Source organism: Larus michahellis, chromosome 3, assembly GCF_964199755.1.
Source record: "Larus michahellis chromosome 3, bLarMic1.1, whole genome shotgun sequence".
Taxonomy (NCBI): domain Eukaryota; kingdom Metazoa; phylum Chordata; class Aves; order Charadriiformes; family Laridae; genus Larus; species Larus michahellis.
This window is the reverse complement of record NC_133898.1, coordinates 28,815,557-28,838,068: the sequence shown is the minus strand read 5'-3', so window position 1 is coordinate 28,838,068 and position 22,512 is coordinate 28,815,557. Positions and strand designations below refer to the sequence as shown.

At 43.5% G+C, this 22,512-nt stretch overlaps 1 protein-coding gene across 3 annotated transcripts in view; it reads left to right on the top strand.

Moving 5' to 3' along the window:
* The window catches only part of KCNK2 (potassium two pore domain channel subfamily K member 2), a 108,557-nt gene that overhangs the window by 21,745 nt on the left and 64,300 nt on the right, over window positions 1-22,512 (top strand). Inside the window, exons 1-3 of one of the 3 annotated variants that reach the window (XM_074579448.1) lie at window positions 6,442-6,508; window positions 7,126-7,183; window positions 8,926-9,236. In XM_074579448.1, the coding sequence (XP_074435549.1) occupies window position 7,183; window positions 8,926-9,236 (312 nt within the window). In that variant the 5' untranslated portion in view covers window positions 6,442-6,508; window positions 7,126-7,182. Of the gene's footprint in view, window positions 1-6,441; window positions 6,509-7,125; window positions 7,184-8,133; window positions 8,339-8,925; window positions 9,237-22,512 lie in introns of those variants that run through there. The other 2 variants (XM_074579447.1, XM_074579446.1) reach the window with 2 other exon arrangements.

Here is a 22,512-nt window from a genome sequence, read left to right as displayed (position 1 = left end):
CAAGATTAAACCACCAAGACCAGAATTTCAAGGTTTACAGTTTAAAGAAAATAGAGGGAAGGAAGGGTGGAAGTGCTGAGCAATGCCAACGCACCGTGCATCTGAATGGTGGCAATTTATGCTTCTTACTGTCCAAGCACCTTATGAAAACTGGGCTCTGTCACCCAGCTTTCTGCCTGCATGGTGGTAGTGGCATCTTTATCACAGCAGAAGGATTTGGCCACTGGGAAGGGCAGGTGATCCTTTGCAGATAAAGCTTTGAAGTTGTGACTCTCTGATTTTCAAAGTCAGACTTTTAATGTGATATGAAATTACCTCTTCACCTCTGTTTAGGCACTTCAGTGTGAATCTGGGAGATACTTTTTTTTCTAAGAGTTTTAAAAGCTGAAACTCTGTGCCTCTTTAAATTAACTAACCATTACTTACAGCTGCCATATTTTGACATTAGCATTAGCACACAGCTTAGTTTCACAGTGTGATTTGTGAGCTCTGTGCCTGGCATGGGGAGAGGAGAAAATGACAAAATAATTGAGAAGAGATAAAATAAGAGGTCTATGCTTAGAATGAGCTATCGAATTAAAAAAAAAAACAAAACCAGAGACTACCAAATGCTGTCTTTCTGTAAAAAATATGCAGCATCTTTTCCAGATGTATCTCCATGTAGCTGAACATGCAGAGACTGGCAGAAAACCGTGTATCTTGTCCACATTTGAAAATAATTCATACATTTCATTGCACATTTGCACATTCTCTTATGGCTACTGCCACGTAGAGTAAGTCTGGTGGTTTTAAAACGTAGATGATACTTAATGTTCTACTTTTCCATCTCATTTGTATTCTTTATTTCTGTCAGCAAGTTCTTTCATTATCCCTGCATGATACTTATTTAGTATTGCCTTGGCTATTTTCTCTTCTCTTGTCTTTCTGGTTTGTTTTGTTTCTTCCAAATTTTATTTGTGGATTACTCTACAAGAAAAGCACTAATGCTATATTAGGTGATTTTCAGTGTCCTCTGTCTCTGTTTTATTTTATTTACAGATTGTTGTGCCATAGGTCTGTGTCACAATTTCCAGAGTTCCCTAAAATGTCGATGTAGTACTTTACAAATATAAAAATCAAATCCTCAGCTCCTCAAGACATAGTTTAAAAGTAAGCACCTGCTTACTTACTTGAGGGAAACTACCGTTAGAGTCAGCATGAACTTTGGCCATTGTCTTGTCAGGCCTGATGTGTGCAGTCTTATATGTATGTTCTTTTTCTTTCAAAATACTCCATGCTTTTGTCCAGTCTGCAAAGACAATACAGAGATTAGGTTTCCATCTCATAAGTCATCCAGTAGCACCATGAAAATCTATGAGGACAGTTGCATGATTGGTACTAAGGGGTGTGGACAGCCAGATATAAAATCTAGATGTTCCCATTGTCAGTCTCCTATTTTGAAGAGACCACAACTAGCAAGAATGAAAAACAAATTACAAACCAGCAATTTTGTAGAACATTTTGATGATTACAGAACAACATTTTGTAATCATCCCAAAGCACCACTAGCTTTCCCTCAAGGAGATCAGTAATTCAAATACTAGTAAGTTTTCCCTGTGTATAAATAATCCATAATAAAGGTGACATATGGCAATTCACATTTATCATTGATGAGAATGGCATTGAAAAGTTAGTTATAATTGTTGCTTCTGAAGCTGTCCAAGCACAACAGATTTGTGAAAGCAAATATGAAAAAACAGTGGCAGCACATGTGACAAATAAATCCCATTAGGTCGGGAAACACGACACAGGCAGGGAGGAAACCCACTGGGAGATCTGCAAACCAGTAAAGAAAAATACACATTCACAATATTAATTACAACAGCGAATACTTTATGGGTTCTAAAACAACTTCCCACTTGCTGCACGTGGATAAATAGATAAGAATTACTAGTGATGGAAAGAATTAGAACCTAATTAAAACTGACAACTGAGCTGTATGAAAATAGATGGGCACATGTAAACATTTTTTCTAGTAATTGATGAGGTGAGAAACAATGGCTTTTCTGCTGAAGAAATAATTTGTCAGACTGTAAGACAGACACTGAGGGTAGGTGTAATAGCTTGCTAGTGAGATAAAACTCATTAATACATATTCTACTTGCACCACATATGCCTAACTCATTTGAAAATGTGAATTAAAAGCGATCACATATTTTTAAATTAAGGCTTTACCATTTTTAGAGGCAGCTGAGGGCTGAGTATCACTTAGCTGCAAGTGTCTCCTGCCTGTTGCCTTCTCTTTGGCCTCCTGGTGCTGGTGGTGGGCTGGGAGGGTGGGCTCTCGGCAGGGTCCCTGGGAGCAGCCCTGTGTCCTTACTGCCTGTGAAGCACATGGTCGGGCTTCTCATTTGCTCAAAGGAGAAGCAGACCGTGTGCCATTAGTTTCTCGTTTAGTGTAAATTCCCATCACAGGATATGACTAATGGTTTAATGGCAGAATACAGTAACATGGCATGGCCTTAATGTCATAATTATCCATAAAGAACCGACAGAGATCTTTTAATGTCTCCGAAGAAGTCAAGAGACAAGTAATTTGTAGGTCCCGCTGAATAAGTAAAATGAGCCTTAAAATCAACTTACTAAATAAGTCCAGTAGTATTTCTGCTGAGCTCTGTTGTAATAAAACTTAGCAGTAGCAAAGGTTTATCCTTGATTTTAACTGGGTGTATGGTTTGGGCCATTCTGAAGAGAGGCAGAGGTTTCCTGCTCTCATGTCACAGGAAAGTGTCGTTTCCTTTAGAGGGGAAGATGCTGTGTCCCCAGCAAGGCCTGAAGCCTACAGCCATACATATTTAATCAAAGGCCTGGGTCCCCTGCGGCAAATTAAATAGATGCCCACCGGAATAGTTTGTTGAAGCCAGTGAGGGAAATGGCCTCACTGGGAGCCTTGCCATAACAGTTCCTTGGGAATGTAGAAATCCTTGGCTATTAAATAAGAGTGAAGAAGGCTGGCACCTGTGGCACCTACTATTAATGCAGCTGGTTACAGAAGAGCATCTGCTGCACCCAGAGGTGGGGGCTTAACAAGAGCCCCTTGCTCCGGGCACAAAGCAAATGCTTTTCATTGCCTTCCAGGGAGGGGATGGCTCCTGTGATCGGAAAGAGGAAAAGAAAGTGTTAGCGACAGATAAGGGTACTTTTGATGTACGCTTTTTAAATTGATCTTTCTATAGTGATATTTTTCTGGAATAACTATTTCCTTACAAGTGTGCTCCTGTCCTACCAAAGCTATGTTTAGATCATCTACAGCTGTTATTTGTATGAATATGTGATTGCTATGTTTATCATGCAACGTTGACTTCCCCTGCATGCTGCATGCCTGTCTCTGTCGGCTGAGCCTACTTTTAACATTTCAAAGAGTTGAGCAGCTTCCAGCAGCCACCGTCTGTGAGTAATGTGGCCATCCCAAATTCATGCCAATACATTTTTAGACAGCATTTGACAGTCCTGTGCTTTGTGAGTCTTTCTTATGTTAGCATGAAATACACAAGCCTGCATACACTTAATCTTACAAGCATTTTTTTTTCTTTAGTTTGTTCAGATAAATCTCTTTGGCTCAGTAGCAAGCCCATTTGCTTGCAAGGCTGGAGCTCTCTATTGTAGCCCCTTTTACTACTTAATGTTGCCCGTGTTGGTTGGTGGTATGTTTTGCCAGTGATATGCTGCATTTGAGTGTGTTTGTTTAAGTAAAGCTCAGGCCTGATACTTCAAACTGGGTGAATGTCAGTTCCAAATTTGAGCGCAAAATGGTCACACACAATATTCAAACAATGGGTGGTGTACATTACAATAAAAACATTGGAGGGCATGACTCCACAGAATAAATGCTGGTGCTATATAAGGCCTCCAGAAAATAGGAGTTGCTATACACAATGTTTTTTGTTGTACACCACAATAAGAATTACTGGTTTTCTTGCTGGATTTCTGTCATTAAAGGTACCTACTGTCTGTGGAGTGTTTCATAGAATCATAGAACCATAGAGTTGGAAGGGACCTCTGGAGATCATCTAGTCCAACCCCCCTGCCGGAGCAGGGTCACCTAGAGCAGGTTGCACAGGAACGAGTCCAGGCAGGTTTTGAATGTCTCCAGAGTTGGAGACTCCACCGTCTCTCTGGGCAGCCTGTTCCAGTGCTCTGCCACCCTCAAAGTAAAGAAGTTCCTCCTCATATTTAGGTGGAACTTCCTATGCTCAAATTTGTGACCATTACCTCTTGTCCTGTCCCCGGGCACCACTGAAAAGAGCCTGGCCCCATCCTCCTGACACCCACTCTTTAAGTATTTATAAACATTGATAAGGTTCCCTCTCAGTCGTCTTTTTTCCAGACTGGAGAGACCCAAATCCCTCAGCCTTTCTTCATAAGAGAGGTGTTCCAGTCCCCTAATCATCTTGGTAGCCCTTTGCTGCACCCTCTCCAGCAGTTCCCTGTCCTTCTTGAACCGGGGAGCCCAGAACTGGACACAGTGCTCCACGTGCGGCCTCACCAGGGCAGAGTAGAGGGGGAGGATGACCTCCCTTGACCTGCTGGCCACACTCTTCATGATGCACCCCAGGATGCCATTGGCCTTTTTGGCTATATCTGTAGTAGAAGTCTATATCTGTAGTACTACTATATCTGTAGTAGAAGAGAGAAAGCACAGCTCGAGTCCACTTTAAGTAAGCTGTAAACTTCAGCTGAGGATTACATCTGGGATCACAATAGGTGGAAAATATCAGCCAACTAAAAGTAGATATTGGAGATATTTACTAGGCAATTAATGGAAATAATTACTTTCACAGAGACATATCTTCAGCTATTAAAGTTGAGGCACCAATTCCTGGTGTGGATCTCAAAATGGTTCCTGCCCGTTGGGTAGAATGCCTGAATTTAAGGCCTGATACAAACCCTCCTGAAACTATTGGGAGGCTTCCCACTGATTTTAGCTTGTAGGCAATAAGTCTGACCCTTTTTCAGCTTTTAATAATAATTCCTCCACTCAAGGAAAAACAAAATCTTATTCCAAATATTTAGATTGCTAAAGAAAGGCATGTAGTACTATTTTCCACAATATTTTACAGACACACAGGCCAGCATGGAGGAAAATTTTCATGCCTGTTTTCCCATAGGATGTTGGAAGAAATCCTGTGAAATTACTCTTTTCCATGAGGTAGGAACAGACAGTGTTCACATAGGCTGATGGTTAAGAAATCTTTTTGGGAGAAAGGGGGAAAGAGGATGATTTTTTTTTTTGGTATAAAAAAGATCCAGGTGTGAAAACTTTAATATTCAAGAATCCCTCGAGCGAGGGAGCATCAGTAGACGGGAGCAGGCATTTCACTTTTCTTCTGTTGTTCGAGGATCGGGACTATGTCGACGAAGTTACCTGTAGGAGTGAAGGTCTGCTTGCAAAAGGGTTTGTTGGGTTGGGCCCAACGGCTCTCGATACTCAACAACTGCTTTGCTGGTTGATGGTGATGGGGAGCAACGAGCTACGGCTCAAACTGAAATAGCAGACGCAGCTTCCTGCCCTATGCTGCATCTCGTGGAGAGGCGTGAACGCGCAAGGGAAGATTGGCGTGATTGATGTTGCTGAAATTGGAGTCCTAAGGAACTCAGGATTACACTCATTTGTATTATGTCACATTGATACGCAGAAGCGTTAAAATAAGTGACTTCTAAAGTGTTTGCTGATGGTGCTGCTGATTTGAGCAGGATTATAGCCCATTAAACACCCGATGTATGACTGACTTTGGCTGTTTTACAGATATAGCCTCTGGCTCTAAATGCTTGTGACCTATAACCATTTTTTATGGTGAGTAATTTTTTAACGTGTTTGCAGAGACTTTTTAGAGAGTGGTCATGGGGGCAGTTTTTGGATTTTCTTGGTAAATCCTCGTCTTTTAGGCGGGTGTAGACGTTGATCAACACAGTGTGAACAACTGACCCATGGGTAACGTCACAGGTGATAGATGACCGGGAAATCGGGGAGTTAGCCCGTGGCAAAGATAACAAGAAGAATTTCAGGCTTTTTAAGTGGCAGAAACCACACTTGAAGCAGCATTTCTGATGTATCCATCAGACTAAAATGGAAGGAGGCAGTACGCTGGCAGTGCGTGCGATAGGAGAGCAGCTACCATCCCTGACTCCTAGATCCCACCTAGTTAACTCCTTGCAGCAGAACACCGGGCTGCAAAGCACACGGGTTAAAAATCAGGCCAAGACGGGAAGGACGGAGCCGCCGCGCTCCGCAGCCCCGCGCCGCTCCCCGGCCAGGGCCGGGGTCTCCCGGCTTGTCCCCCCGCTCCTCTTGCGGTGACATCTCCTCTAGTTCAAAAGTTCACGGGGAGGCTCTGGCGAGGCGGTGGCGTTCGGGGCTGGAGCGGGGACCGCCGGCAGGTCCTGCCTCGCCGGCGGGGGTGGCCGGTGCCTTCTCCTCCCTCCCGCCTCTCTCCTCGCTCGTTTCCAGGCGAGACCTTGCTCTCCGCAGGTACCGCTCTGCCTCCCCCCCACCGCTCCCCCACCCCCCCATCCCGCCGCCCCCCTCCATTTTTTTCCCTGCGCCCCTGCAGCATCTGCCCGCCGCCCTGCCGGGCCGCCTGCGCGGAGGGGCGCGCACCGCCCGGCGGGCCGGGAGCGGCGCGGCGCTGCACCCCCCGCCGGCGGGAGGCGCGGAAGGGGGCGCGGAGGGGCGGCGGGGGTTGGGGGGGGCAACCCGCGGCGCGGCTGCCCGCCGCCCCACAAAAGGCATCAGCGGGCTGGGGCTGCTCCGCACGCCCCGCGCACCGGAGCACGCACGGACACGCACACTGACACACACACACACTCTCACACATACACTCCCGCTTACACGCACACACACACACATACACGCCGCGATGTGCGATGCGCGATGCGCGACGTGAGGCACCTCGCACGCCCCGGGGCCGGGGGGAGCCGGCGGGATCCGCGCTGCCAGCCCGCCCCCCCCTTGCCGCTCCCTCTCCTCCAGACCCATCCATCAGCCTCCTCCTCTCGGTCTGCTCCTTCCTTTCTTTTCTTTTTTTCTTTTTTTTTTTAAATAATTTTTAAAAAATTTTTAATTTGCTCTAACTGTATCTACCCAAGCCCTGAAAAAATGCCTGCCCGTGGAGCGAGGAGAGGGCACCGGGTCGGTAAATAAGAAGTGAGTACGAGCACAATGGCGTGCCTCCCCGCTCCCAGCCCTGCGGATGCTGCATGCGCCCCTGCTTCCCTCGCCACCGGGCGCGGGGGGGACCCCGGGATGCTCCCCGCGCCGCGGCGGCCCTGGTCCCCTTTGTACCTTGCCTGGCTGCCTCCCCTTCCCTTCCTCTCCCGGCGCCGCTCCGCGCCCCGGCCCCGCCGCCGGCCGCCTCGCCCCCGCGCCGCTCCCCGACGCGGAGCATCCCCGCCAGCGGCGGCTCGGGGCTCGCCCGCCGCACCGGGGCTGCGCCCCTCGGGGGCGGCGGGCATCCCCCGGCGCATTGCACCGGCCGCGGGGAGGGGGCGGCGGGGCCGGCGGCGGAGCGGCGGTGCCCGCTGCCCGCTCCTTTGTTCGCTGCCGGCGGCCGCGGCCGGTCGGCGCTGCCCCGGGCGGGCGGGCGGCGAGCTCGGCGGGGCCGGCCGGGAGGGGAGCGGCCCCCGCCGGGAGCGTCGCGGGCCCCCGGCACCGTCCTTGGGGGGGCTCGGAGGGTCGCGGGGGCTGCGACGGGAGAGGGCAAGGCGGCGGGGAGGGGGCTGCCCCCGCCAAGGTGTGGGGCGCGGGGGGAGCGCGGCCGTCCCCGGGTGCCCGCGGGGCGTGGGGCGGGGGCCGGGGCGGCGGGAGCGGGAGGCGTGACGGCGGGGTGCCCGGGTCCCCAGCTCGGCCCGGGCTATGGGCTGCCTCTCTTCCTCCTCGTCCCTTCTCCCGGCGCCGGGGGCTGTGCCTGAGCCCGGCGGGTGCCCAGGTGACCGTGCCACCGCCACCCCTGCTGGGGACGCGTCCCACCTCCGCCGTCCGGAGGGAGACTTCCCTCTAGGTTGAGATCAGGTCTTTTCCCACCGGCAGCTGGAAGCGGTGTCGTGACCGTTGAAAATGTACTTGTAATTCAAAACAATTTAAATATAGCTCGTGCGGTCAACTGCTGTGGCCATCTTCCCACAGGAAACCTTTACCTGCGCTTGATGTGGCGGATTTTTTTTTTTAGTGCCTGTGAGTTGCTGGTAGTCACATGAGTTATCGAGATACTTGATAACACACTCAGCTGCTCTTTTCCTAACCCGGTGGGCTTTTGTAGCTGTAAATAAAAATACACGCCTTAACAAATGGGTGACTTTTCCAGTAAGTACACATACGTTTTACTGGTATTTTCTGCAAGGTGTAATCGATACGCAGTTAACGCTTTTAAGACCGGTATGGTGAGCAATGTGTTGTTTTTATGGTTGTGGCTGGGGAGTTCAGAAGCGATCATGCAACTGTTCTCAGTATTTATTGGAGCGCAGGACGAAATAGGTGAGAGAAAGAAGGATTTGTATTTTTCTGCTATCTCTGTAATGCTGAGGTAAAACACAGCTGGAAAGCTGCTTAGCAGTGCTTAAGAGAGCAGCAGATGTAAAGAATCCCTGCAGCAAAATACCACCTTATACTAATTTTAATTCCAAAGCATAGGGGAAGTCTGGGTTTATGAAATGAACGAATATGAGAAGGGGACGGACACACACAGAAAATGTTGCAATATGTGTAAAGTGGATAGTACTACTGAGGGCAGCAGGTTCATTGTAACGTGGCGTGGGGTTTATGTGAAACATTCAGCAGTTCAAGAATTCCAGTTGGAAGCAACAGAATTTCTGTAATCTCTTGGCAAGAAGTTCAGTTATGGAAATCTGAGCGGCACTGTAAAAATTAACTTTCTTTTTCTGTTTTGCCAGTGGCGGCACCTGACTTGCTGGATCCCAAATCGGCCACTCAGAACTCCAAACCAAGATTATCATTTTCCACCAAGCCTACTGTGCTCTCTTCACGGGAGGAAAGTGATTCGGCTATTAATGTTATGAAATGGAAGACAGTCTCAACAATTTTTCTGGTGGTAGTCGTGTATCTAATCATTGGAGCAACAGTATTTAAAGCCCTGGAGCAGCCCCATGAGACCTCCCAGAGAGCCACCATTGTGATTCAGAAGCAGACGTTTGTATCTCAGCATTCCTGTGTGAATGCAACAGAGCTTGATGAACTGATTCAGGTAATCCATACCAAACCCTTGTCACCATGGCTTAGAGGAACAAATGATATATGACAGCACTGCCGCGATAAAGGGGGAAAACTTTATTAGCAAAGCTCTGTGTTGGCCGAGTGATGTAACAAGTGTTAAGACCAGAAGTTGAACAATAGCGTTTTCATGCAAAGCCTCATGGTTGAAAAGCTATTGCTATTTTTAGGTCCACTATGCTTGGTAGACAGCCTTTTCACTGAAGCCTCCCTTTATACTAATTAAATGATTATTCATCAGCAGTATATATAATTAATAGTTCACAACGGAATTGATATATTGATTGTGCCTTACCAGGTCTGTCAATATTTGAAATGCCTAATTCAGAGGAAGAAAATACACCAACCATTGCCTTAAAGGACTTCTAATTTACCATGATTGTATCAAACTAGCTTTCCTTCCAGCTGTATGTTTCTTTATATTGATTTTGTTTTAAGTACAGGAAAGTACCACGGACTTGCTACTTTGATCTTAAATCTCAATTTTCTCTGCTTCTTAAAGGCACATCCACAACTGATGTACATTGGTGTGTTCCTACTAACATGACTTTACCCTTGCAGGTCACCTGCCTCGGAACCACAGGAAATATTTATTTGCAGTAGCACAGAACTAGATCCAGAGCCTTATCAGGCCGTCTCCAACTTAGATCCCACATTCCCATGCCCTTATGAATATCCAGTGGCACTGCAGGGAACAGGAAGCGGCTGCCAAATAATGTCAGTTCTGGGGATGAGACCGTGAAATGGGAGGCTAGAGTGAACACCCAAGAGTTGGCAAGGATTGAGCCCTTCATTAACAGTAGCCGTGGGGCCGTCTGGGTCTGCAGAGCCTGAGATGGGACACTGGAGAGCAGGAGAGGGCGGTGGGCACCCAGACCCTGGCTAGCGTGAGCTCTGGAGCATGCTAGTTGCATGGGCAGCAAAGCTTTCTGGAGGTGGTGTTTGACAGCAGATCTGGCTGGGAGTTTAGAAGTTGATTTTACCTCTCTAGACCAGTCTGCCTTGAGCATCAGCTCGGACACCTGGGATTTTTTTCAGTTTTAAATGCAGAGCTCAGAGTTATTTTTATGGCGCATCACTGAATTTTAAAGGCAAACTGGGAAAATGTCTTGTATTTTATGATTTCTCCCCTGCCTTGTTGCTAAAATATGTTCCAAAACTGCCGCCCTTTAAATGACTGTCAGGCAGTTCCTATCTCCATGTGTCCTGACCAGGCATGCCTGAGGAGGTGCTGTCGATGCTGATTTTGATGCTGTGTAAGAACTATGTTTCAGTGGTTTCACCAGCAGAATGTGAGATAATCTATCAGAGAAACATACAAGCACATTCTGATTAAGACAATCCCTTGTAGCTAGTATAAATATCCCCATATGAAATTTTTAGGTCAGATCCTGTACTTGTGAAGATAAAAATAGAAATTTTGAGGCAATATTACCTTACATTATCTGTGAGATGGTCATTAATCCAAAAACCGTTGAAATTTGCTCTTGAGTACTTGGATATTTTAGCATTTATGATTCCCTACCCAGAAGCACAGACTGGTAATAAAAAACCACTTCATCAGCATTCAGTGCCCATTTGATGTTCTGCGTAAAATAAATGACAGTTTCGGTACAATTATGAGAGCACAGATACCCGTATCAGCATTACCTCCCATCTTTGCTAGTGATCTTGGCATGCCCGGAAGGACACAGGCTTGTGAAGCACTGGGGTGTGACGCTGCCTTCCACAGCACATGGATGAGAGATGGTTGTGGGAAGAGTTTGCTTTGCTTGTTGTCGGGGTAAATGGAAAACTTATTTTCTCCTTGTTCCCTTTGCTCCTCTGCGAAGAAGAACACCACAACTTGGAGGCAGGAACGTGCTGTTACTCTCCTTTTATAGGAGGAGAGCTGAGGCCTAGGAAGCCTGGTCCTACAAGTGCATTTGAGTTCTTCCTTTACACAGAGTAAGGGATAACAAATTATATCAAGTTAAGTGTCAGGAAGTAAGTGAGTTGCCCAAAGCAAAATAGGAAATCAGTGGTAAAGCAGAGTCTCAGATCCATTTTTCCAAGTCTAGGCTGCTACCCTAACCATGGGGTCATATTTTTTCCCTACTTACCACTTCGTCACAGAAGCTAGATTACTGGAATGCATTTTGTCTCTCTGGGTTTTTATCTGACTGTTATTAGAATATAATGCAGTATTTCTTCAGTTTTTGCTGGATGTCTGTATGAATAAAAATAAATAGTGCATGTGAGGAAAAAGTGTTATTTAAGAACGCACCGAAAGCTATAAAACTGAAAATTAATATGTACTAGCGGAGGAGGAAGCTAGAATGATTAGTGTGCGTGAAGAAAATTACAGAGCTTACAAACTGTAATGTATTCTTTAATCAAGTATTTACCTTGAGTCAAACTGTAATGAAATTCATTGTAAACTTTTCCTTTTGAACTTAGTGTTCTGGGATTCCAGAAACTGGTTTGGCTCTGGTTTGTGCTAGTCATTGCTCAAGGTGCTTGTCATGCCAGGTTTTTTTGGTCTTCATAACTTTTGATCTGCCATTTAATCCTTACTCTGAAGCAGGCTTCACTGTCCCAAGACTGCTAATGGACAGTACAATGAGCGGTGGCTTTGGTCAGGTGAGCAAATTAGGGAGACTATTTTGAGAGCACAATTTAGAAAAAGTGGAATGAAAGCCCAGTTCGCTAGGACCCAGGGGCCATCTAGCTTCCATCACCTTTGCTAAAATCTTCCCTTTGCCACAGAGCTGATGACAACGCAGAGGTGTGTGCTTCTATAAATGCACACAGGATCGGGAATTTTCCCTTCCTGTCTTCTCCATCCTTATTTTATCTCACCAATCACCAAAAACTTTCCTGACACAACAGTATATACTGTTGCCAGCTTTTCAGCACACGCAGCTTTATTCCCTGGGTTTTGAATTCCTGAAACTGTGTATTTGCACATTAATTGTGTGGCTTCTCTAGGTGTGCTCAGTGAGAATTATACTTTTATAGACTTTATATATTTTATATACATGTGAAACATGGGGCAATGGAGAGCTGCTATGCAGCATAGAAAGTGTGCAAAGTTAATGAAATAGAGTGCTCTGGTGTTGACAGCCAAGTAGCCTCAGCTGCCTCAGAAAAATGGCCTGGGTTTTCCTCAAAACTCTGCAGCCCGGTCCAGCAGCATTGTCTGTGTGTTAACAAATAGGTGGTCTTCATGACCTTCGCCGTCTCCGACTTCCATGGTCCAGTGTTGCAAATCTCTTTCAGTCTAAACCACTGAGAGCTGCTTCCGGGTTCATCATTTTTTTGATATTTCACAAGCACTTCTATTTAATACCATAGTTAAAATGTGCAAAAGTCACACAGAGCATATCTGAACACCCAAGAGGTCACTTTTTCCAGGCAATTTCCACTGCTTTTGCTGTAGCTTGAAGCCAGTATTAACAACAATATTAAGTGGATCAGTGTGTGCTGTACACAGGAGTGCTGAGGTGGGCAGTCAGTGCACAGCGATCAGTGGTGGTCCATCTAAATCTCCATCTAAAGAAACATCCCAGCAGCGAAGCTTGTGAACATACAAGCACGACCTTGGTGAGTCTAATCAGGGTACAGCAGACCAGCAAGCTGTGCAGTCTGTGTTTAAAGTTTCAGTTGGAAGGTCTTGAAAGGATCTCCGTTGTTAACCCATGAAAAAGCATTGGTTTGGTGAAGGTTATATATAATATCTAATACATTGTAAAGCTATAGAAAGGGATGTGGCCCGACACTTGGCTACTATTCCATCTTTTGGAAGAAGAAGAACGCTTGACAATTCATCATGGACGGTGTTTTGGTTTCTCTGCCGATGCCTGCTCTCAACTTGGCCCTGCTATGCAACACAAAGTAACTGCCAGGTGACAGAATGAAAGAGTAAATGTAGTTCAGACTGTGTGAATTTTATATATATGTGACAAAATATATAAACCTGATCTTCATTTACACTAGGGATTTTTTACATCTCACATGGAACAGGTTTTCTTCACCACCACTGAGCTTTTTGTGGGCAGAAGCTGATAGAAACCTGGGAGTAATCCAGCTATACACATGCAAATAACAATAACCATTAAAGCATGAAAAAAAATCTCTAATTGGAGAACTTGTATCTCTAATTATTTCAATCTAGTTCTAGTTCTCTTTTAGTGTGTTGGCTGTTCCCTATAGTAAGCTTGCCGCTAAATATTTGAAAACGTTGGAAACAGTTTCCAAACTCAGATGCACAAAGTGTATTGCCAAGTATCTAAAAAAAAGCTCCTGCTGTATTTATGCACCTGTGTGTAGTAGGAAATGTAAAGAGACCTGAGGTTACATTGCTGATGTTCAGGTTGCATGCATGTCCTCCTGCAGTGCTGCGCAGCCATCAGATACATGCTTACACCTCCATGACATCTCTTGGGGTTAAGAGTTGTCTCTGGGGACGGGTGAGCCCGACTGATTGTGATATCCAACAACTTTGCAAAATTGCCGTTGTTGTGGTTTCATACACCTCATTCCTCTATAGGGGGGAAAATGAATTTGCTTTCCACCCCCTCAGAACTCATATTGTTCCTAGGAGGTAAGGATGTGACCAGCATTGCGTATTGTGGGATGTCTTGGCAATGAGAGACAAATATTTATCCCCCTGCCAAAGAGAAAGCTGATTAAAAAAGAAAAGAGAAGAGCTTTTTATGTAAATATCAGCTAATTATGGATTACTCAGCAGTTATTTGTTTTAGTGTTGACCTTTATAAACCAAAATGGAAAAAAAAAATTCCTTTCAATCCCCAAGCATCAAGTTGTGTAATGTTTTATTTTCGCATACAAAAATCTATAATTTTTGCATACAAAAATAGGAAAGAAGAGAAATTTCAGTTATATTATTTTAAATACCTAGAGTGTTCCAGAAAGCTGGTGTGAATTATTTTAGTTATCTTAGTTAATTCTGAAACTTTGTTAACAAAGAGTTTTCAAGTAAAGGTACGCTGAAACTTAATAACAGAACATACCTCATTTCTGGTTCCTTTAGCAGAAACATCCTTCAAATATATTTATTCTGAAAACCCTAACAAGTGGAAAAAATAATATCATGCTGAACAGCACAATCTTTCTAAGTGGTAATTTTTGTTTTATAAAACCTTCCTTTTGAAATCTGAACAAGTTTTCAGGGTGCCGCTCCAAGCTGTCTCAGCAACAAACGACTCTTGTAGAGTTCTAAGTACAGCCCCTATCAGGGTATGTGGATTCTTCTGAAAACTGAATGCCCACAAAAATGTGCTTGCATTTAAAACAACAACAAAAAAGAGAATTCATGAACCACCAGGATTAGCTGAATTGACCTCGATCCCACAAGTTGATCTCCTTGGGTTCTGTGCACGCTTGTGGTTAACACGAGGAGAAGAGCTCCTTATGCTGGCGTCCACAGTCATGTCCCATGCCTGGTTTCATCTGACATTTGCATCAGCTGCATTCTCCCTTTTCTTTCCATTCATCTCTTAGACTGTGAATGAGACCAAAATGTGTTTTCTTTTTATCTCCCTTGAGGAAAAATGTGGGGTTTTTTTCTTTACGTCTCTTGAGAAAAGCCTGACACAGTTATGAATGACATGGGAGCAGTGTTTCTTTCATCAAACTGGCATGACCAGGACGTCATCATGGCTTCTTATGTGATTAATTTCTTGTCAAAATATTTTACTTTAAAATATGTGTTTTCTGTGGCTTAATTTTTGTATTTCAAGGTAGCTAGCTACTTCAGTTGCACCTCCACCAGTGGCTGGTATTGTGTTGTTGTCATAGGCTTTTTTACAACTTGCATTGTAGCCCCAGGAAACTAATTTTGCGGCATCCTCAGGAATATGTTGTTTTATTTCAGCCAATAAGCTCCTTCAGCCATAGCCTCTCTGATTATGTAGCAAACTGTTAAAACAAAGAAGTGTAAATCCTTCTTTCTCTCCTGGAGATTAGAAGGCATTGGAGCTTGCTGTATCATTTTGGGAGATAATAAATCACAGAGATGCAAAGATCTTGTTCAAAGATCAGACAAATCTGAAATTTATTTAGACAAATTTAATATTTATTAGCTAAGCCTATTAAGCTCGAGTCAAATTTTATTCATTCTTTGAATCACAATACTTATGGACATTCTCAGTGCTGTGAGCTGTAGCTTACAGGTCCTCTAAGCAGGAACTTTTCGAGGGAGTTTGAATGTACCAGTTTAAACCCTAAATTTTCCTAGTCTCTCCCTTTTGCAATTCCTTTCAGCCTCTCCAAAAGGAAGCAGGAACCATCCCATGCCTGGATCCTAACCTGGAAGCAGGAGGTGTTTATGCTTTGTAAAACCTAAAGCCTTGAAAAGATTGATAGACCAGCAGAAAAGAAATTGATGCTGCAGCATAATAACCATTGCATGAGGTTTTTTGTGTACTGTCTGCATGTCAGGCATGAAGCTTGTGACAAATTGCAAATACCAGTAGCAGAGCTGCCTGTTGGTGTTTTCAAAGCGACATGAAATGAATGGCTTTCAAAGTAGTTAACACATGAAGCGCAGGAACTGTAGTTTGTGTTGCCACCTTCTGCATATGTCTGTCTTTAGTAAGGTGTCTGCCCATCAAAGCACTTAACTTGGAGTATACAGGTGGTCCTAACTAGTACAGTAAGATCCTGTTTCTCTCTTCTGCTCGCTGAGTCTGTAAGTCTAGCTTTCACCCCAGTGTTCCCTTTCTGCTTCAGTTTTGTCAGATGCTATTGTCTCCTTCCACAGTGAAGCCCTCCAAATTCTACCCGTATCCCCAGATCAGAGGAATATTTCTTAAATAAAAGACCTCTGTGAAAGGCTTTCGATCATAACCTTACCCAGACCTGTCCTCCACCCAGATATCCACCTGCTGTGGTTGAGTCCGGGTGGGCTGCAGAAACCCCTGGGTTGTGTACACTCCTCGCTTAGGGTTGTTCCGGTTCCTGCTGTCCTCCTACAGCCAGATCCCCTCTTCTGGCTCTGCACTTAGCTCCTGGAGGGAGGGAAATTATTTCCAAACTTTCTGTTGCCTTGGAGCGTTCCCTTCAGTGACAGGACAACTCCCTTTTCTGCAGTTATTTTCTACATGGCGGTTAAACCCAAAGGAATTCTTTTAAAGCACACAGACTTTATCCTTCATGAGCATAAGAGCAATACAGATTTTGGGGAGAATAATAAATAAATTCTAACTTGTCACTTCTTTGTTCAAGCAGGTTGGTTTCTAACTGTTTTTGCAGCTTCGGTGTTGGGGCTTTTAAAGGATACATTTACGTCAGATAAACAGTTTTATAGGGCCTAGAACCTAGCTGGCTTGAATGCATCTGAATGACAGCTTTTGTCTCAGGAAGGGTGGCAGATATGACTCATTAGTAAGTCAGTTTTGCTGAGCAGCTGTCTGCATAATTCTTCCAGTCTTTAATCACAAGAAGCAAAGCAAAGCCCTCTTCCCTGAACGTGTATGTATGTATGCACACACATAAAATTTATATACATAGTCTGTTTGTAACGTATGTGTAGAAATAGAAATGTATTTCAATATGTTTCTACATGTTTTTAGTTCAAGTAGATTGCGAACATAGGGTGAAAAGAGTTCTTGGATTCTTCAACATTGGGTACTAGTCTCCAGTGCAGATTACAGGCATATATTATACAAACTAAAAAGAAAAACATAGAATCAGAGAATTATAATACAAACAGCATTACTATCTCATTCAAAAGCAAGGCTCAAAAGCACATGCTTTGGGAGGCTGGAGAGTAGTTTGCTAAGTGTTAAAAGCATCCTAGTGTGCCTCTGAACAAGGAACTAGGATTTCCATTCTTTCTAAACCAAAGCTGAAATAAAACCACAGGACTCATGCGGTAGCTGGGCCATATGAGATTTATCGTTATACTGGAGAGTGAAAGAATGCTCTTGTCGAATGGCAGCTGGACAGCAAAGGAAGAAATCCCGTCTGAGAAATGAGTTTCCAGAAACTTTTAGGGGTATCTGACTTTTTGACATTGCTTGTTAAATGACTGCCAGGAAGCACAAGCTAACTCCTGACAAGCTGGGTAACGAAAGACTGCGCGCTCTGTATTTTATCAGAAGCATAATTTAAGGTGCTTCTATTTTAATCTTTGGATAGAAAAGCTGAAAGTAATGAAGTGGTGTGCTACGTCATTTCATAAAAGTGAAGTGACTGGAAGATAGTACAAAAGCACATATTAAGAACCTGGTGTGGAACAAGGAGATGACTATTAGGGCAACTGGCTTGATGCAAACTCGTTTTTGCCCAATGCCTGTATGAGACAGTGGTGGGCTTCCAGAGGCTCACCTTCTCGGTTTATAACCTCTCTGTATTGCTTCTGCAGTTCTGCAGACCCCTGCGTACTGAATGTAGCTCTACTGCCAACAGGCTGGCTTTTGTCAGTCATCTCCATCGGCTCCGTGCAGGGTCAGGGGACCAGGGGTTGAAATCCCTGACCTAGGAGAATTGTCTTCTGTTTTCACAAAATGACTGCACTGTTTGAAAGGCTGTTTTAGCTCTCATTTTGACAGAAAAAAGTCACAAAATTCTGTGTCTTAATCTGCAAGGGTATCTCAGTGTGGCCTCTATGGACAGATATCTGTGTGAACACAGGGATGTGATAATACAAAACTGTGCCATGTATTTGCCAGAAAGGGTTTCTAAATTATATAGGAACTGAAAAGCTGACATTCAATTAAAATGAGATTTATATTGTCACTCTCCTTTTCCCAGTGTTCTGATTTCAACCAAAAAAGTTCAGCCTGAATGCAGTGCTTATGTGTCTGTGGAGCTCAGGTCCTGTTTGGGAAAGTAAGGCAGGTCACGCCTGGCCTGTCCACTCTGGGCTCAAGTGTCTCTGCCTCTTTCCCCTGATGCTCTACTAAAGCTTATTCACGAATACAGGTGTAACGCCAGGTAGTTTGGGTGTCGTACAAGTTAGGACTTGTACTCAGACACAACTCATGCCTATCCAAAGATACAATACAGAGCTAGCCTAAGAATCCACGTAACTTAAAAATTGGGAGTTAAGTTCCTAAAATTCTGAGATAAAATTTTATCTCAGTTCTTTTTGCTATCAAAAAAAGCTCACATTTTTATCATTATAAAGACAATTAAAGAAGAGCAAATGGTAAAAGCCCTGTTACTTTTACTGTAACTATATAACACTGTCCTTAAAATCATTCCACACAGAGGTCTTGATTGGGTGCCAAGTGCTGGGTGACTCCTCCTCTACTCAGTCCTCAGTCATCTCATACAGAATCATAGAATCTTCATGGTTAGAAAGGACCTTTGAGATCAAGTCCAACCACACAACCTACAATCTCTGCCACTAGAGCATGCCCTGAAGTGCCACATCTACACATTTCTTAAATACCTCTAGGGATGGTGACTCAACCACCTCCCTGGGCAGGCTGTTCCAGTGCCTGACCACTCTTTCAGGAAAGTAATTCTTCCTAATATCTAATCTAAACCTCCCCTGCCACAGCTTCAGACCATTTCCTCTGGTGCTGTCATTATTCACCTGGGGGAAGAGGCCAACACCCACCTCTCTCCAACCTCCTTTCAGGTAGTTGTAGAGGGCAATGAGGTCTCCCCTCAGCCTCCTCTTCTCCAAGCTAAACATGCCCAGTTCCCTCAGCCTCTCCTCATATGACCTGGTCTCCAGACCCCTCACCAGCCTGGTAGCTCTCCTCTGGACACGCTCCAGCACTTCTAATAATATGACAACTAGTGGACAAATGCTCTGGAAGAAAAAGTAAGGCAAGCAAAATAATCTACGTAGATTAAGAATTTAAACTGTCCACTGCCATACTCTAATGCCGACTGGTTCTGTACCGCTGAAGTAAAACAGTTTTTAAAGTCAGAATTACTTTGCATATGGAATAAAAATAAGAAAAACGAGAAAAATTGCCACTGAGGCAGTCAGTAAAGTTTAATACTGTTAAGTAATTTTTTAGAAGTCAAGAAATTTCCATGTTAAGATCACGCAAAGTGTTTACTTTGCTGCAACATATGATAAATGTAAAGATTATATAGAGTTTTCATGATTCTAACTGTTTCGAGATTCAAAATGCACAGAGTTAGTATTGCTATTGTGTACGTTAGGATAAGCCAAAAGGCTCAGGTGACAGGAAAAAGTTATGAAGGAAGGAAAGAATGACGTGCCAAACTTGTGACAAATGAAGTAGTTGTGTTCGCTCTAGTAGTAAGGCATCAGTCAAGAAAAAAGGCTGAAGACCAAGAATAAAGTGGCAGAGAAAATTGAATCTAAGAGCACTGACAATGAATAGCGTGCAGTTTGAACACTGAGGGTGAGATCCTGGCCCTTAGTGAAGTTAGTGGGGAGCAGCTGCATGAGCCGGGGTGTTTATTTTGGGCTAAGGAAGTGTTACTATCCAATATTCCAGGTAAGTTTGTGCAGTGGATGTAGTCGGAAAGAAGATGCTACCCTGAAATTAGTGCCCTGAAATGTACATACGTTAGGAGTTATGTTATATATTATTTTCTTTTATAATTATGCTTGGGAATAGACTTAGATGGGGATATGCTCATAGGCACTGACCAAACTAAGAAAAGATGCCCTCTGTTCCAAAGACCTGAAAATGCAGTTACCCCTCCCGAAAAACCTGCAGGCAATATTCAAAGACTGTGTGACATAGTGGTATTGATCTCAGTAAACCAGCAACCTTACCTTACTGTCATCCTTGTTAGTAAGGAAGGCTCTGACAGAAGACTCTGAAGCAGAGTCCCAAACATGGGAACAGTTCAGGACAAAGGGTAATGGTGTGTCTTTGGAAACTTAATAACCTAGTGATGAAGAAGGCATCATCTGGCTATTCATGACTAAAACTATGTTTAAAACAATCGATAAGGTAAATCAGTAAAGTTACAAAGAAAGCCAATGAGAAATACTGGCAATAAAAATTACTTATATACCATATTTGACGGATTTATTTAAACAGGTAAATATATTATTTAATAAGAAAGAGTCTTTAATTAAAAAAAAAGAGGCAGCTGATGGGTCAATAAGATCATTAATTTCTTGAAGGAGACAAATAAGGAATTGCTATTCAAGTGTTTCTCATAACATAAGAACTTATAAAAATTACTTCGAAGCACATAAAAATCTCAAAAGGGAAATGCATTTTAAATGATCGACAAGTAAATTGCAGAACTTACTGCCACAGAATGACATGGCTCCCAAAATACAAATGAGATCCAAAAGCAGTTAGATAAATTCAGGGCAAAATGACCCACCCAAACCAATCTGAACACCATGATGCAGATGCAGCCTCCCACTCAGAAGGCCCCTAAAAATGTGCTTAGTTGGAAGCTAGGAGGATATATGAAGAGAAAGCATCACTTTGCCTGCTTGCCCTGATTCTTTTCCTAATTAGCTGTTGGCTAAAATGAAGAGACATAATAATAGCGGCTAATTGTCTTTTGTAGCCATCTGTCATGTTTTGTTAGGTCTGACCCAACAGAGTAGTTTTCGGTTAAGCTGTATCTTTTTTCCTGGAAGTCTGTAGGTATGGCGTAGCGCAGTTAGGAAATGCGTATCTGTAATGGATCTTTGAGCAGTTTAGATTGGCACACCTAAATATAAAAGACGTTGAGGTAGTATGGCTTCAAAAATGCGTAGCGATGAGATGAAGCTCTGAAAATGTTTTACATCTGGATCTGTATAAAACTTGGTCTTGATAGGCTGCCTAAACAGGTGCGTTGCTCTGGGTGCATTCATCCTGTACAATAAACTGTTACAAAACATGAATGGTCCCATAAATTAATACTGATCCAGTGCTTTGCCATATGATGTCCTCACTGGAGAGCGTGTTCCCATTTGCAGGTACAAGAACTTGTGATGAAAGTTCTTACTTAGTCCACTGAAATGAAACCCTGAAAACATATTCAGTAGGCTTTATAATGCCGCACACTGGGGTTTATAAGTCAAAGGAATATCTGTATTGTGTAAATTATAAAATCAATACAAGGGATGGTTTTCACCTGCTGCTTAGTTTGATGTGTCCCTTCCTACAGTAATGTAAACACCTGCCAGTGTCAGTGCTGCCGTACTTACTGTTGCCAAGTTGCACGTGATGTACAACCGTAAAAGAAGCTTTATTCTTCCAACCCAAAGGAAAATTAAATGCTCTTCACCTTCCCTTTCCCCATCCTTTCTCCTTCCTCAGTGGGACTGAAAATTCCACATCGTTGAAGTGTGCCTTTCTGGTGTTTTAGTTGAAGGTATAGAAGTTGAAGGTATAGAAGATAAAACAGTGTAAAGTCTGTGTAAAGATACCACCCCCAGGTGGCTTCTGTTGAAAACTCCGGGTGTTAAAAACGGCTTAGGTGTGGCAACAAGATCCCTGTGGCTGCAGAGATGCTGCTGTGGACTTTAAAGTGGCTACTTTGTGCATCTGAGCTTTGAAAATGGCAAACTGGAAAAGGTGGATTTATGTTGGGATCCCATCATGAAAAATTGATGGCCTGTTTAATCCAGCGTTAGTATTCTGTCATTTCTGTCCAGATCACCTAACTTCCACAGGCGCTGTTTAGAAACAAAAATGTTTTCATTTCCAAATTATCAGTCTATTTCGGGATTGAAAAAATTATTGCTACTGCACAACACTGTTCCTCTGCAATAGACTGCCCACACAGAAAACCATTCTGCTCTGCCCTATTGCTGAATATCTTTATGTGCATAATCATTGTTGGACAACTCGCCAAGCACAAACTATTAGTTAGTTAAAATGTTCATTTCAGCTTTGCAGTATTGCTTCCTCTGTTCTTCTGTTAAACACCAATTATTATTATTATAAGCATCATGATTATGAAATAAGTCCTGTTTTAAAGTTTGAGAATGAAATGCTAACTTACAATCCTTAAAATATTCATTGCAAGCTTAAAAATACTTTTTCTTGATGTGTAGTATTTGACTCGAATACTGGTATGTATCTGCAGTGGAGATAGAACTAAGCAAGAATACTGTTTGTGATAAGAATTTACAGGAGGTGACACTGATGAAATAGGAAATGTTTCATATTTCTTGAGACTATGAAAATGTCACTGGTGGCAAGCTTGTTCATTTTAGCTGCTAGAACTGAATTTTTCAAGAACTACATTTATTAAGTATATAGTTGTATAAACTTAGAGATAAATGTTTGATACTTGACTGAATTTTTAAGTAATATAGTTAAGTTTTATAACTGTAAGTGTAATTG